Source organism: Phaseolus vulgaris, chromosome 3 (assembly GCF_051622355.1).
Source record: "Phaseolus vulgaris cultivar YP4 chromosome 3, ASM5162235v1, whole genome shotgun sequence".
NCBI lineage: Eukaryota > Viridiplantae > Streptophyta > Magnoliopsida > Fabales > Fabaceae > Phaseolus > Phaseolus vulgaris.
Window position 1 is genome coordinate 44,162,057 of NC_143500.1, and position 15,803 is coordinate 44,177,859.

Consider the following 15,803-nt stretch of genomic DNA (forward strand, 5'->3'; position numbering starts at 1 on the left):
ATTCAAATTTCAAAAACCCTAATCCCCAATTCATTTTTCACTAAACTAATTTAACCATCCACGTCACTTGACACCTCACACCTCACACTAAACCCAATCACACTTCTCTCTGCCACATAAGCACTAGTTAACGTCGTTTGGTGCAACTTAACAGAAAGGACCATTTTTTATACATTTAAACAAGCATAGGGACGAAATTGATTTTTTTTTAAAACCACTACACTAAATTGACTATTGTCCCAGAAAGTAGGAATGAATAAGGTAATTATACCAACAATCTAATAGTGCATTATACAGATGAAAATAAGGGATTAAAATCATAACTTGGATCGTGTAACGCATATCATGATGTATAAAATGATTAGACTGTCTTTAAAAATTCTCATTTATCATTATTTAGACTGTCTAAAACATATCATACCGTATAAAAGGATTGGACAGTCTAACTTTGTATTATACTGATAAAAAAAGATTAAAACTATCACTTGAACTAACACATATCTCATTGTATAAAGGTATTAGACAGTCTAATTTTGTATTATATAATGAAAAAAAAGATTAAAATTATCATTTGGACGATCTAGCACACATCCTTGTGTATTTTGGACTCGAGACCATCCAAATTTTTTACTTGAAATTATTTTTATTTGATTGAAATAAGCATTAGATTGAATGTCATTCAAGTTCTTGACTTGAAATAGTTTTTATTTAATTAACTCGAGTATTGGACTCAACACCATCAAATAATTTTAAATGATATGTTTCTCTTTCGATGATATGTTTCTCTTTCTATTACTACACCATGAAAAGAGTGAAATTAAAACTATGAGGTTGGGAGCAAAGTTGAAAAAAGGAACACCACACACTAACAATTAAGAATGAAGAAGTATTGTGCTTTTCATACCAAACAGTTTCAAGGATTCCTTCCTATATCCAACGGACTTGGAACAATCATATAAATTTTATTACAACCGTTTATAGAACCAACTCCAATAATAGTCGTATAGAAAATATTTGTTAACACGATTGTCTTAAATTAACCATAAATAAAAGTTAAACTAATCATGGTAATGTATTTATGGTAAAATTTGCATTTTATGAGATCTTGTAAATTTAATTTTGAAAAAAAAATATAATGATCTCTAAAATAACATAATTAAAAGTTTTTTTAGACACAATAAATTTCAATAGATTTTTTTGTCTATTCATAATATTTTAATGAATTTTTACTTACATGAGTCATAATTATATACCAAATTCATTTTAATATTTAATTAATGTGTAATACTTTATTAATGTGAATTATTATACAAAAGAAAATGTTACATACATTGTAAGAGATGATATCATTGCAAACCAAACCATGGACTATATAATGATTTTCCATATTCAAAGAATTTTCTATCACGAGATTATGAAATAAAATTTAAATATATAGCATTCATACATTACTAACTTTTAAAAGTTTGGAAGTAAATTTTGGATAAAAGAATATACATGAATAGTTACACTCAAAGTGAACAATCCCCCCTAATCACATTTTTATATTTATGTTTAATTTTATTTAATACACTCGATTAGAATTCCATCCGATAAGAGTTGATGAATTTCAAATGTAATGAATCCAACCAAATCCAACTATACAATATATATATATATATATATATATATATATATTAATTAAAAATAGTATATCTAATAATTTATATTTACGGTATGAGTATTATTTATGTATTATAATTAGCTAATAATTTATTAAAGAAACATTAGAAATATTCATTTTAAGATATTTTTTCGTAATATTTTTTTTCAAATTACGGAATGAATGACCTAACTTAACTCAATTTAATTCTAAAGAAGTTGAGTTGCTAAATAATATATATAAATTCACTCAGCTGAATCCAATAAATTTAATGAAGTTAATTAAAAAATTATATGAAACTCAACCGAATACAAATATGCCATCCTCATTTGGATTAACCAAGATATAAATAATGCATCTTTTTAAAATTATACATTATACATTTATATTTATATGCATATATAATCAAAACTATTCTTTAAAATACAAGCTCAAATAAAGTTTTATTCTAAAATACAATTTAAATAAAATCGTATCCTACAACATTAGTATATTTAAAATCATTCTAAAATTATTAAAATAAATTTCATTGGAAAGTCTAAGTTTATATAAAAGAATTTTAATTCCAAAATTCTAAATAAAATCACATAAATTAATAAAATCAAACTGAACAACTTTTATTGATGTTTTTCTTGTTAACTTGATTTTGTAATAAATTACATGAAAGCTTATATATATATATATATATATATATATATATATATAAACATACTCACAAGAATGTATAAATAAATCCCATTAAAAAATACGTAACTAAAATACCTAATAATTGCATATATACATTAAAAGTTGGGATAACATGAACTAATTCCTGCTGATACTATCTCATTGTATCCCTCCTATACACTACACATACATGTCCTACTTACTATTTTTCTCTTCATACCCATCTCCATTTTAAATTACTAAATGAAGTTTTCTGATTTAGTTTCAAATCCAGGACTTGAATCATTTTTACTCTTTTGAATAAATGTCCAACAAAACAAAAACAATACAATATGAACAGTATTTGGTAGCTTACGTCTTCGCTGAATTACTGACCAATCATTATCTCAACTCAAATAATTATATTTACTCAGATTGCGCAAAAGCGTGAGAACATATCATATATTTTCCAGCAAAAAAACGATGAGGAAAAGGGCACCGCAGAACACACGTTCTCTCTTTGGTATCCTAGTTATCCCTAGCAATAGACACGACGAAACATGTGTCAAGTATTCCATACTTCGATTAAGAAATAAAATGCCATCAAATTACTAATTTTCAATCAGATATCCTGGAAAAATAACAATCAACCATAGGGAACTCTATCCACGAAACCCTTTTATGCCCCCAGCCCCCCACAAAAACGGGGACATCATCTTCATCGCTCCTAGCCCTGCCGAACACATACAGATATCAGTACATCATTGATGTGACTACATAACGCAAGATATATGGAGTCTAAATTGCATGTACCTGAAAGCCCGGCTTAATATAGCAGCATAGTTGATGGGTGTGTGGCTTCTGAAGGAAGACAAAAAAGACTGCCTTAAGAAAGTATCTCCACTACTGATTCAGCGTCTAATCGTAAGATTCAAAACCACCCTGGCGTCCGTAAGAGTTTCCCCCACCTCGGCGTGAATGAGTTGGGCCTCTCTCCCTGAATCTTCTTTCACCATGGTTACCATTTTTAGGTCTTTCAAAGTTGTCCGATTTGCCATCATCACATGGGCTAAGAGGGTGATACTCGTGATGCATGCTTGGGCCCTGCCTTTCCCGGTTAGTAGGTTGATTATAATGTCTGTTATCCTGGGTTGGTGGCTTCAAATTTCCATGAGAATCATGTCCTCTTCGAAACCGATTCTGGTTCGCATTTTTTCCAGACCCAGACGATGGGCGTTGGTCCTGCAAAAGATCTGCACTTGTTGGGGCCTGCTCAACTGAAGTAACAGAAGCCACATTTGGGGAGTAGTGATGCCTTTTTGTTGGAGCATTTCTTCTCTCCTTTTTACCCTCTTGATTCCCTAAATGGTGAGATTCCCCAGCCTTGCTTTTCTCAGGGACTAGTTGATCATGGAAAGGTTGCGAGACGTGAGCATTGGAACTCTTGCCACGGCTCACTGGAAGAGATTCCCCATCATGAGTGGGATCCTTTTTGTTACCTCCAACAACTACTGAGCTAACATTTTGGTCACTTGATATATTCCATCTGTGATTATTAGATGCTTGAGATTTAGGTTGCCATTGAGACATCAAACGTTCACCCACACCTCGATTCTCTTTAGAAGCCATCCCAACATCTGGTTGACCATGCTCAGAGGATGAAATAAGGGTTTCAACTTTCTCTGCCTCCCAAGAATTTCTTTTGTTATCAACGTCACGGTTACCTCCTGCGCCCTTGTGTCCTCTGAAAGGAGCCCGCCTCCCTCTACCTGCATGATCTTTAACAGGACCTGAAGCCCAAGCAGCTGAATCATTACATTTATAATTGTTTGAACCATCAATTTCACCAGAGTCACTGAAATGCTTGGTTTGCCCTCCTTTCACAAAGCTTACTTCAGACTTCTGGTCATGATGATGCTCTGTTGGTTTCTGAGCACTTGGTTCAGAGTTTGAATCATGATCCAGTTCATCATGCACATTAGTTGATTCAGTTAGATTTCGTTGCCGCCATGACCCTTTTCCCTGCTTAGTATGCCTGCCGTCTCTAATTTTAGACTCCATCCCAGAACCCACTTTTCCAACAACTGGATTAGTATGCTGAATGACCTGAGGGCCCTGTGACCCAGAATCAACTCTCACAATGCTATCATCAGTAAGAGCCTGACTGCTTGATGAAGCTATCTGTAGTATATTCCCTTGCTGAGCCATTTCTTTTGCAACAGGTTTTGGAATATATCTCTCCATTTCAGCCCTCTTATTTTTTAAATTATGCACCTGCTGCTCATTCTTTACAGGATTAACTGCCTCAGTTTTACTTTTCTCCACCAATTCATCCATGACCTCACTCTTGTTCTGTGGTTTAACCGGTGCCCACATCACAGCATCAGTCCCATGGGATTTCTCTGCCGGTCTATTGGCCTGCATATTTCTTGGCAACCTGCGAGAATGCTGTGATTTCCACTGGCTATTTGTTCTACCATGGGATTCCTCATTTGCTGAATGTCTGTGTTGCTCTGGAAACTGACTTGGATCTTTAGACAAGGGTGCTGGCTGAAGTACACCCTGATCTAACTCAAAGTCAGAAGCCTTGGACTTGTCACTTTCAACTGAGCTTTTGAAAAGATTGGTTTCTTTTGGTATTGGTAGTACAGCCTGAGTAGAACTTTCTTCATGTTTCTGTTTGTTTTTGCTATTCCTAGTATTCTTCTTTTTCAGGTTTGCTGAAGACTCAAACACAGCAGCTGAATTCATGGGTAAGTCAGAGCCACAGGCTGAACCAACTTCGTTTGTAACCCCACCAGAAGGGAGAGAAACATCAACCCTTGCCTCATTCTCAACTTTCGGGGCAGTTGAGGTGGTAGGGACAACCTTGTCACTTGATGTTTTCTCAAATGGAAGATTTTGCTTCTGTTTATAGCTCATTCGCTTCTGCTTTGAGGCAACACTGTTATGAGCATGCAAGGGATTAGTATCATCAGCATTATTAATATCCTGATGCAGTGCCCCAACTTGATTATGCTTCAGAATAGGCTCTTTGCCAGAATTTTTAAGTGTCTCAACAGTTGGTTCACATGGCAAGACTGGAGATTTTTCCACTCTATTAATGCTAGGGCCATGTATCTGAAACATGGCATCACAATTTACAGCAGAATTGACAGCTGCAAATTTGCCTGCTGCAGTTTTTGACTCAGAAGGTTGTAATTCCTCTGGCATACTCTGGATGGCAGGATTTGTAATATACTCTTTCTGAGTTGATCCATCCCCTGCTTGAGATTGCTCATTTAACTCGTCCAACTTCGCAAGACCTTTAGTTTTTTGCTTTCTTGTCCACTCCTCCTCTTCTTCCTGCTGTTGAGGATTTGTAATATACTCTTTCTGAGTTGATCCCTCCCCTGCTTGTGATCGCTTGTTTAACTCATCCAACTTCATACGAGCTTTAGCCTTTTGCTTTCTTGTCCGTTCCTCCTCTTCTTCCTGCAGTTGTCTAGTCCGCTGTATGGCCAACTCTTTCATTTTGGCACGCTGGTGTTTTTCAAAGTATATCATGTAAGTAATAAATGCAGAGTTAAGCTAGCAAGCACAGAAAAGGTACCCACGTTACCTGTGCATGGCTGTCACCAGAATCAGACAAGGTTTGAACAGATTCACCAATGTGCCTTGCTTGGTTATAGGATCCGGACCTGTCATAGGTCTGAACAGATATTTGATGATCACCCACAAGAACATTAGATGCTTCCAACTGTACACCCAATGAGGCTGAAGAATCTTCAACCACAGATTTCTTTCGCCAACCATCAGCATCTTGATTGTTTGATCTTCCTTTGTTACGATGGTCACCTCTACCTTGCATTCCATGAGCAGATTGCCTGTGAATAAGCACTTTAATACTTTTTACCAAAATAAATGAACCATGATTACAGTAATAGACACCAAGTAGAAGTTTTTGCCAAACCTGGATGTGGCTGTTCCACTGAAAGATAAGGATTCAAAATTCTTTCCAGCACCAGCAGCACCCATTTCATGATGGGCAGGATTTATGATTTCTGTGGCATGAGTTCGTGCTGGAAACACGACATCAGCACCGACAGTATTTTCCGCATGGTCTATTGCAGCATTACTGGTATGAAATTTACTCCTTTGCTCCTCTCTAATTCTAGCAGATGAATTATCCCTGGCTTTTGCATTTAAACCCTCTATCTTTTGAATCAGACTGGCATCTTTAGGAGCAGATGGTTTAGGGGAGACTTCTAGCATACCAGAGGCAACACCATCCAATTTCCTTGCTGAATTATCATCAAATTTTATGTTTCCTGAACTTTCAGGAGTTTTACCCTTAATAACAGAAGAACTGGATACTTGATTTTCTGAAGTCTGAGAAGAAACTTCACCGTGGGTACTTGTCCTTAAATTCAACTCTTCATTCTTTCTGTAATTTGATCTCTGCTCATTCTCCCATACAGTCATCCTCGGTTGGCCCAGACCATCAACATATGCTGCATTTGTTTTCTCTGAATCCTCCCAGTTTGCTGATTCATTTTTCCCATCTGATTCAGGCTGCTGCTTAAGAAGAACTCTGTATGGTCCAGCAGTATCAGGAGGATGGCCAGATTCCACTTGCTCTGAAGTTAATTGCTTCCCAGCATTACCATATCCAGCTGATCTACCTTGTGAATTGCCAGGTTCAGGAGGATTAAGATTTGAGTACCTATTATAGACAGGTCCAGCAGCCATTCCCATGAAAGGAACATCTCGCTCATTTGCATTGCAATAGCCCATTGGAGGACTGTAATATCCCTCATAAGCCATTGAACCAGGATAAAATCCAGGTCTCATAGGAATGCCTGGACGAATAAAGCCATCGGCTATATGAGGCCTGTAGACATCTCCATTCTTATGGTGCCCTCTTGGTCCAGCTCCAGGAGGGGGAACTGGGGGTGGGCTCACAAGACCAGCAGGGGGCATATGTGGACGGTAATATGGAAATGGATCCATTGGAAAGCCACTTGGAGTAACAGGATTTCCAAATGGGGGACCACTGGGAGGACCCCTAAACCAAACACAGCCCTGAGGGTTATTTACTGGAGGACCATGCCAAGCATCATAGTGTTGAGGAGGAATACCGGCATTAGGATAATGCTGGGAGTTTCCCTGCCATTTCTCTATGCCTGGCCTCACACCTTCCTCGTTATAAACCTGATAATCTCTCCTCCAAGAATTTACAGTTCCACCCTTAATATTTGCATTTACATGATCATCATCTGAAAACACAAAAGATCATCAGAAAAGGAACAAAACATTAGTGTAAAGGCAAGAGCATGAATACATACCAATAACAGGGGTCTCACTTGTCTCTTTCCTGAGTTCAGAAGATGAGTCAGGGTGAGCTTGAGAACTTTGGTCTGCCATCGGTTGATAAAAAGAAAATTTATTAAAAAATCATTGGAAAGACCAGTAGTATGCCTAAAGATACTAATATAGTTTCTACATTGTATATTTTAAAGTAAAAAACTGACAACACTATATTGCAGTAAAACTATTTAACAATTAACAATAAAATTACTACAATCACGCTTAACCAACCTTAAAGCCAATGGGGCATAGACTGTAGGAGATGAATTACACACTCAAAACTTGCACAAATCACTCACTTTAACACACTTAGTGGTTTAAGAGATCTTAACTTGGATTTCACTGTTTATTCATGTTCATATATATTGTGTGTGTGTATACATACATCCATATATATACATACATATATATATACACACATATATATATATAAGGATGAGAAGCTTAAGGAAAGAGGGAAAAAAAGCTTAAGGATTGACCATTAGCAATAAAAGAAGTCATATCATGAATTGTCTAATTGAGAAATGACAATTTATGGGAAGAATCATAAAGTCTCTGAATATCATTTGGAAAGATGCTCTAAGCCAGCTTCCAAAAGGATTTACATGTTTGGAATGTTGAGGGTCCCGAATATAAAAGGTTCCACATATTTTCATGGCAGAGCACAAAGTAGGAAGTCTTCTTCCACTGTTCAACACTTGATGATATTTCGTTGTTGTCCTTTTCAACTGATCATGTAAACCTTGGCCAAGAAACCAACATTCAACAAAAGCATACCAAGATGAATAATTGTTATCATTCAGTTTTTCTGAAGTAATTATTGGAGACCCAGAGAACAAGTGGGCAGGTCCAGCACATAAACCTTTTATGGCTCCAACAAAAGTCCAAAACAAATAAAAAAGGGGAAAAGCCACCTAGGGTTAAAGAGAACCTATACGTGAACAATGTCAAAAAGGAAGGTGACGATCAATACAGAGAAAGAAGATGCCAACTTAACCAATGGACATGGCACAACGATGTTTCAATGGCTGAAGAGCGATGCGTCAACTGCACGTTCTTGACAAAGCCACATAGAGAAGCATCGCATAAGGAAGAACTAGCTTTCACAACCGATTGGGCTGGGCTTCGCTTAGAGAGGCACTGCACATCCAATGGCTGCCAAAGAAAAACAGCCATGAACGGAGAAAGTAGGCAGAGGCAAAAAACGCCTTCTCAAAAGGACAAGACAGACAGAGCAGGATCGACCTGCTCATATACCAACTTCAAAAGAAAAAAGTGTTTTAAGATATCTTAACTATATATGTATATATATATATATATAAGGATGAGAAGCTTACAACATAAGCTTAAGGAAAGAGAAAAAAGAAACCCCTGGGATACTATGTTACTTATAGATACAACACAAAACAGCTTTTTTGCTCACAATAAAATATAAACTATTCTAACAAACACAAATTGGACACACAAAAAATATGTATTCATAAAATATAAGTCAACCCTCTTCCAACCATTCGAAATTTTACATATAAAAGGAATTTCGATTACAAAACCTGAGGATAACTGTACTGCCAAATAACCACACATTAAAAACTTTAAAGGGAATAATCAATATCCCTCTACAACATAAAAAAAACCATTTTATTGAAATTAAGTAACCAGTAAATAAAACGTGTTCTGAATTTAAGAAAATACAATCATAAAATGCAAAACTAATCTCTAGAAAGAAACAGTTACTCTAATTAATAAAGCAACCACCATAACAGTTATAGAGAGTATGAGTGTATGATGATACCTTGCAACTCAGAATTCAGAACAGACTTATCTTTATCAGAACCAAGGGTTGGAAAGTCTCCGGAGCTTAGAGAAAATTCTTCATTCTTGGGTTGTGCAACTCCCTACATTTGTACAATTGTACCAAACTATTATCAGCGGCAGGGGTAGCAATTCATGCAAAATAAAGGCAGACATTGACAGGTGGACCTAAGAATACATGGAAAAGACACAAATTTTGAATGTATTCCAGAATATAATATACATGTTTGGAATATCTATAACCACGTATTAACCAGTAAACCATAGTCATAGAAGGTGTGGATCATCCCCAAACCAACAAAAGGTGGCTAGGAAATGGAGTGTCTTTTACAAATGTAAAATTCCAGTGACAATTATTGTAAGACCGTAAACGGTAGATTGAATCAGTACATGATCCTATAAACAATGAATAGCAAAAGAAAACATTTATAAATTCTTCAAAAGTAACTAATAGTGGTACTCAAGTTTTAAGCAGAAGCCTACCAGTTTTTCTGTAGTCCTAGCAGCATTCCAAGCGCCTGAACTTTCAGTCAAGGGTTCAGCAAATCGAGACAGCTGGGAGCTACCAGGTCTAGTTTCTGCACTCCGAGGACGCAATGATGTCAATGAAGACTGATTTTTTGACAATACCCCAGATGCTGATGAAGGCCGAGAATTTGACCCCCATGAATTAGAAGTAGGCTCAAGAACCCTATCACTACCAGCAGTAGAAGGTCGTGTGCCACTTCCACCAGATGATGGACGGCCACTGAGGTGACTGGGAGAACTAGCACCACCATCGGTATTTGGGGACAGAGAAGAAGACCCCCATGCATTAGATGTAGAAGATGATGATCTACTACCCCAGCTGAGTGTACCCCTAATAAAAGAATATTAGACAGGCATCCATAATCTAAAACTACAAGAAAGCAAGCATCAGAAAAAGTCATAGCATTTGGGTCTACATAATATATACTCACTTAGGAACAATCTCCACATTTGGGTCCAGACCATGATTTTCTAACCTTTAGAAAAATAAGAGGTAAACTTTTCAGATGGCAACCCAATCAGAGTTAACTGAAAAGTTAAAAGTGTTCAGCCAGAACATAAATACCTCTGACTGGGTAAGTTGATAGGTTTTGGAACTGCAACTTTCCCTAAAACAGTCATACCACCTCTTCTGGAAGAAGAGGCCCATCTGCAACAGCATTAGCATATCATCAATTTCAATTTTCTTTTAATCACTTAATAAGTAAATATATTTATAATTCATGTGCACAATGAGGGGAACTATGATAATGGATAAGATACTGGGATATGGCCTAAGTAAGATAGCAAGGCATGATGGGACTTAGAACAACTACTGGATTTAGGCAGAATTCCAAAAGAAACATGTTTGAATTCCATATGCTTCATTACAAAAGGCAGTGAAAGGGTACAGGGGGTATTTTTATGTTGAGTTGGCCAATCAAGTTATTAGGTTAGTACAATATAGGGAAGAGGAGTGAACAGTGAGGTACACTGTTTTTTCTCTCAGCTCTTTAATATAATAACACTCATACACTGGTTTCTGGTCTTAGTGTTCAATCAACTTAACAACGGAACCAAATTGCCATATCTTCAGAAAAAAAAATCTCACTATATGATTTACTTCCCAAACCCTTAACACCACAGGACATGCACTGCCCAAACTCCTCACCATCAGTTCACTTTACTGGCTTCAAAAGCACTCAAATTTAAACATACCTCCGTTCCCCACTCAACATGCTTGAAGTCATAGTCTAGTTGCCGCCACACGGTCATTCAATCCTAATTGAAAGGCCTGCTTAAGAGAGACAAAGATACATAATTCAAAGGCCTGCTTAAGAGAGACAAAGATACATAATTGAATTAACGAGACACATTGTATTGAATTCATACAGGTGCAGAATTTAAGATGTATTATAAATTATAATGCCAACATTAAACCTGTGAACATTTAATAGATGTACTCTTCCATAAATTTCAAGGGAATAATGGGAGTTATATGAACTGGTAACTTTAAAATGTCTAAACTAGCTCAACATCCAATCCCGTAGTCAATTAGATTATAGTTCTAATTTTAGTATACCGTTCATCTATAACATCATTCTAATACATGCATTTCAGGCAGTCACCCAGGCCATTTAAATGCTAATTTACAGAGGCAGCAAAATACAGTGATGCTATCTTCATTATTTTCTCCATTTATTACCAAGTATCACCTGTCTGAGCCAATAAATAAAAAATATTTACATTGACGCAGTTCAACTACTGATGATTTTAAGTAAGATTATTAACTTACATGAAATTTAGACTCCCCTAAATCGCAAGGAACAGTTCAAGGGGTACATTAATTCTGTTGGTCATCGAAACAGCAGCAAAATACACGTGTATCAAGTTATCAACTATCAATTTTCCAATAAAGAATTATAACTTTTCATTTTACTCAATCGGCCAATCAAATGAAATAATATCCATGTTTGAAGTTTGCCCATCCACCTCATATACAAATGTTGTATTAAGTTTCTAATCATATTTTCCACCAGTACAATTAATATCAAGCAACTATATTTCAAAGTTGAAACAGCTACAAAAAGAGCCTGATCTTCATGCAACGAATCAACCAATACAAAACAGCGGTTCCTTCTGATCATGGTTAGTCAGTGTTTGTTTATAGCACCACTTCTCAAACATAGGTATAACCCTTTTACACTTAACTCACAACCATGTGTCTATATCAAGTCTATCAGATAACACATTCCAAAAGCCCATTAACAATTCGATTCCACCAGAACCAATCATGCGCCAATTCCATAGTTATCTTATCCGCAAACCAGAGATCCAAAAGCAGAGGTAACAAGCGCAACACAAACTTTCAACAATGAGCGCTCCTCAACCAGGCTAACACAAGTTACGCCAAAAATCACACATGCGCAACATCATCAAAAACTGAGAAAACAAGGGTCCAAACGAAGTTCACAGGCACAATCGCAATAAAAAGGCATTTGATCATTATATTCCTCAAAATAAAAAAAAATATACAGATATACAAATAAACGATTGTACAAAAACACTTTCGCCATTAAAAAAACATGTTTTACACCGTTCCATTTAATCTCTCGCAACAGAAAAAAAAAAAAAACGAATGCATATCAAATCCCACAGCAGCTAAAGTTACAGTTGCAAAAATGCCAGTTCTAATCCCCCAATAAATACGTGTTTTTTCCTTCGTTTCCCCGGAATCAATCACGAATGAATTAGAGTTGGAAGTGAAAACGAAAGTGTACCGGATACAGTGGAAAATCCGTGGCCTCGGAGAAACCCTAGCGAAGCAATTGCAGAAAGCTGCGAACAGAAGGAGAGAGAAAAGGAGAAGAATATGCGTTCAAAAGGTTAGGGGAATTTCGCGGAAGGTGTTGAGTGAGGTTGAGAAAGAGAGATCTGTGGGAGTTAGAGGCGATGGGTTTCGGATCGGAGAGGGAGAAGGGTACGCGAGTGAACGAGAACGAAAATGAGAAAATGAGAGAGAGAAAGAGAAAAAGAGAGCTGAAAGACGTAACAGTTGAGTTACCTTACCATCCGTGAGAAAATTGTTTATTCATATAGGGTGTAGGCCCAACCTACAAATTACATTAATTAATCAACTTTATCTATAACATATACATAAAAGTTTATACAAAATTTATCAATAAATCAACACTGGAATAATATTTCATTGGGTGTGTAATGTGGAACTTGTGTGAGGAGTCTGAAATTGATTTCTTAAAAAAAAAAATTTGAAATTGATTTTAAATTTCAAAAAAACTTAAATTGATTTTTGTTCTTACTAAAAAAATAACATGTGATGGAGTAAAATAATCCCATGATAAATTGGCAGTTTCTTTATCTGTTTATGCATGTTGCTAATTATGGCTTACTAAAAATATTTTCTGCGCAAATGATAGAGTTTGTTGCGAAATGCAATGGAAGGATTAAGCATACCACACTTACAAAAGTATATAAATTAATTAATTTGGATTGGAAATATGATTTAGTTTACAAAACAGACCGTTTAAAGGTTTTTTTTTTGTTCGTTTGTTTTGTTTTTTTTTTTTTGTCTTTGATGGACAAAAAAAGAGTTAAGAGAGTCCTGGGGAATGAAGAGATGTTAAAAGTGGATAAGAATAATTTTATTATTCGTAGTGGTCAAGTATGGGTCGAATAGTATTATTCAGATGTGTAATTTATTGTTTAAATATTAAAAAAAATGTTTATAGTTTAACATGAACCCTACTTTAAGAAAGTAGCTTCTTAGTAGAAGTACTAGTTATCAACTGAGAATATACCATAAAAAAAATAACCCGTATCAATAGTTTCATTGATTGTCATTTATTTTCCATGAATATTAGATGATTGAGATCAATTAATTATTAATGATAAATATAATGTTACACAATCATAAATTATTTTATATGATTATTCATTCAATTGGATAATAACTATCTTAAAAATCTTAATCACAATATTTTTTGTATCAGTCAAAAAAGTATGAAATTGTTTACAGTAACAACATTGTATAGTTATAAACTCTATAAATATTATGTATATAAATGTTCTTTCTAAATAATATAATCTAGAAAACAAAATAAAATATTTTGAATTTCAGCAATTAGTTTAAATAAAACTAAAATGACTAAAACTTTGTTTCTTTTTATTGTAAATTTCAATACATAATTTTCTTGCACTTGCCTTCTTCATTTTTGTAATATGTACTCTAAAAAAACATCAAATCATGAAAATTATTTTATCTTCTTTTATTAGTTCCCTACTTATATATATTTTCTTTCATCGGTGGGTTTCTTTCTGTCAATCCCGTTCACACATATAAAAAAAAAGTCGACAGTATCAAAAATAAGATTTAAATTACGAAAAACAAAAATAAATTTTGTCCTTATATTTTCAACACTTCATTGGGACGGTTTGGAAAAGAGGTAAAAAATAATAAAATATTTATAAAAATAATCGGTTAAAAAATACAATTGATTATGTATAAAATGCAATTGATATTTTTTTGTAATAATTATATTATTAATATATTTTTAAATTATAATAAAATAAATAAATACAAAATAGATAAAATAAAGTAATTTAATATTTTATCAGCATATGTTTTTATATTACAACAATACATAATTAAAATAAAATAAAAATATTAAAATAACAAGTAAAATAAAATTAACCATTTTAATATTTTATTAATATATATTTTTTATATTACAATAAAATAAATAATTTAAAATAAAAATATTAAAATGATAAATAAAATAAAATCAATTCATCAATATTTTTATGATTTATAAAGTAATTTATTTTAACATATTTTTATTTTAAAATATTTTTATTTATTTATTAAGATTTGATAATTTTTTAATTTAAGAATTTTTTTAACTCTAATTTATCATTTTTAAATTATTTTTTAGATTTATTAATATATAAAAATATTTTATTACAAAAACAAATTACTTACTAATTTTTCACTTAGTTGTCTCTCTACTTTTCCGTTACTTTACTTTAATTTAAACCACCCAAATTTTCTTTTTCTTTCTTCTTCATTTTTTTCTTTCTCTGTTCTCTTTTTCCTCATCTTAAACAAAGAAAAGTAAAAAATATTTTTGAAAAATCCATATATTCACCATTTCTAATAGAATAAGGTAAGATTAAAATAGTTGGAATCATGTAGGAGGTATATATATATAGCACTCTAACAAATTAACAAACTACATAATAAAAAAACTCTATTAAAACTCTTTCAAATTGAACCGTGAGTATCCCAAATATCCAACTCTGTAACAAAAATGTTAAAAGAAGTGTGATGAAGAGGCTTGCTAAAATAGGTTAGTTTGAAAAAAAATCTAAAAGTAAGTAAACTAACTCTTGTTGATTTTTCTCACAAACAACATGAGAGTCAATTTTAATGTGTTTATGACGTTCATAAAACATAGGATTATGAGCTAAGTAGATAGAATATTAATTATCACACTAAACAAAATTAGGATCTAATGAAATACGAAGATCACAAAGAAAAAAAATGTAACCAATGGATTTCACAAGTGAGGCTAGCCAAAATTTTATACTAAACTTCACATGAGGAATGAGAAATAGTAATTTGCTTCTTCGACTTCTAAGAGATCAAAGAATAACCAAAAAAAATACACAAACCAGTTATGGATTTTTGGGTATCTAAGCAACATGTCAAATTGAATCAACAAAGGCAAATAATGAATTTCGAAAAAGTTGAGAAAATTAATACTTGAGCATGTGATCCTTTTAAGTAGCAAAGAATCTTGATAGCAGTCTTATAATGAGTACCAAGAGG

At 34.0% G+C, this 15,803-nt stretch overlaps 1 protein-coding gene across 7 annotated transcripts; it reads right to left on the bottom strand.

The window, feature by feature from the left end:
• Window positions 1-2,689: 2,689 nt before the first annotated feature.
• MOS1 (modifier of snc1) lies at window positions 2,690-13,027 on the bottom strand. Of its 7 annotated transcripts, none has more exons than XM_068608723.2 (11): window positions 12,736-13,027; window positions 11,174-11,249; window positions 10,542-10,625; window positions 10,408-10,452; window positions 9,932-10,307; window positions 9,429-9,531; window positions 7,615-7,686; window positions 6,240-7,545; window positions 5,889-6,153; window positions 3,101-5,809; window positions 2,690-3,020 (listed from the first exon to the last, which is right to left on the bottom strand). In XM_068608723.2, the coding sequence occupies exons 2-10, from the start codon at window positions 11,203-11,205 to the stop codon at window positions 3,206-3,208; spliced, it is 4,887 nt and encodes a 1,628-aa protein (XP_068464824.2). In that variant the 5' UTR covers window positions 11,206-11,249; window positions 12,736-13,027; the 3' UTR covers window positions 2,690-3,020; window positions 3,101-3,205. The 7 variants fall into 7 exon arrangements, with proteins under 7 accessions (XP_068464824.2, XP_068464827.2, XP_068464825.2 ...); XM_068608726.2 differs by having other exon boundaries at window positions 9,932-10,295; window positions 12,736-13,026; XM_068608724.2 differs by having other exon boundaries at window positions 11,174-11,252; window positions 12,736-13,026.
• Between the last annotated feature and the right edge of the window lie 2,776 nt (window positions 13,028-15,803).

What these genes read in the sequence shown, in the direction of transcription:
- MOS1 (XM_068608723.2), bottom strand. Translation starts at nt 11,205, where the DNA reads ATGACTTCAAGCATGTTGAGTGGGGAACGGAG. An exon ending in AGTGGAACAGCCACATCCAG is followed by an intron (nt 6,154 to 6,239) that starts GTTTGGCAAAAA and finishes GCTTATTCACAG; the next exon opens with GCAATCTGCTCATGGAATGC. An exon ending in CTGGTGACAGCCATGCACAG is followed by an intron (nt 5,810 to 5,888) that starts GTAACGTGGGTA and finishes GAAAAACACCAG; the next exon opens with CGTGCCAAAATGAAAGAGTT.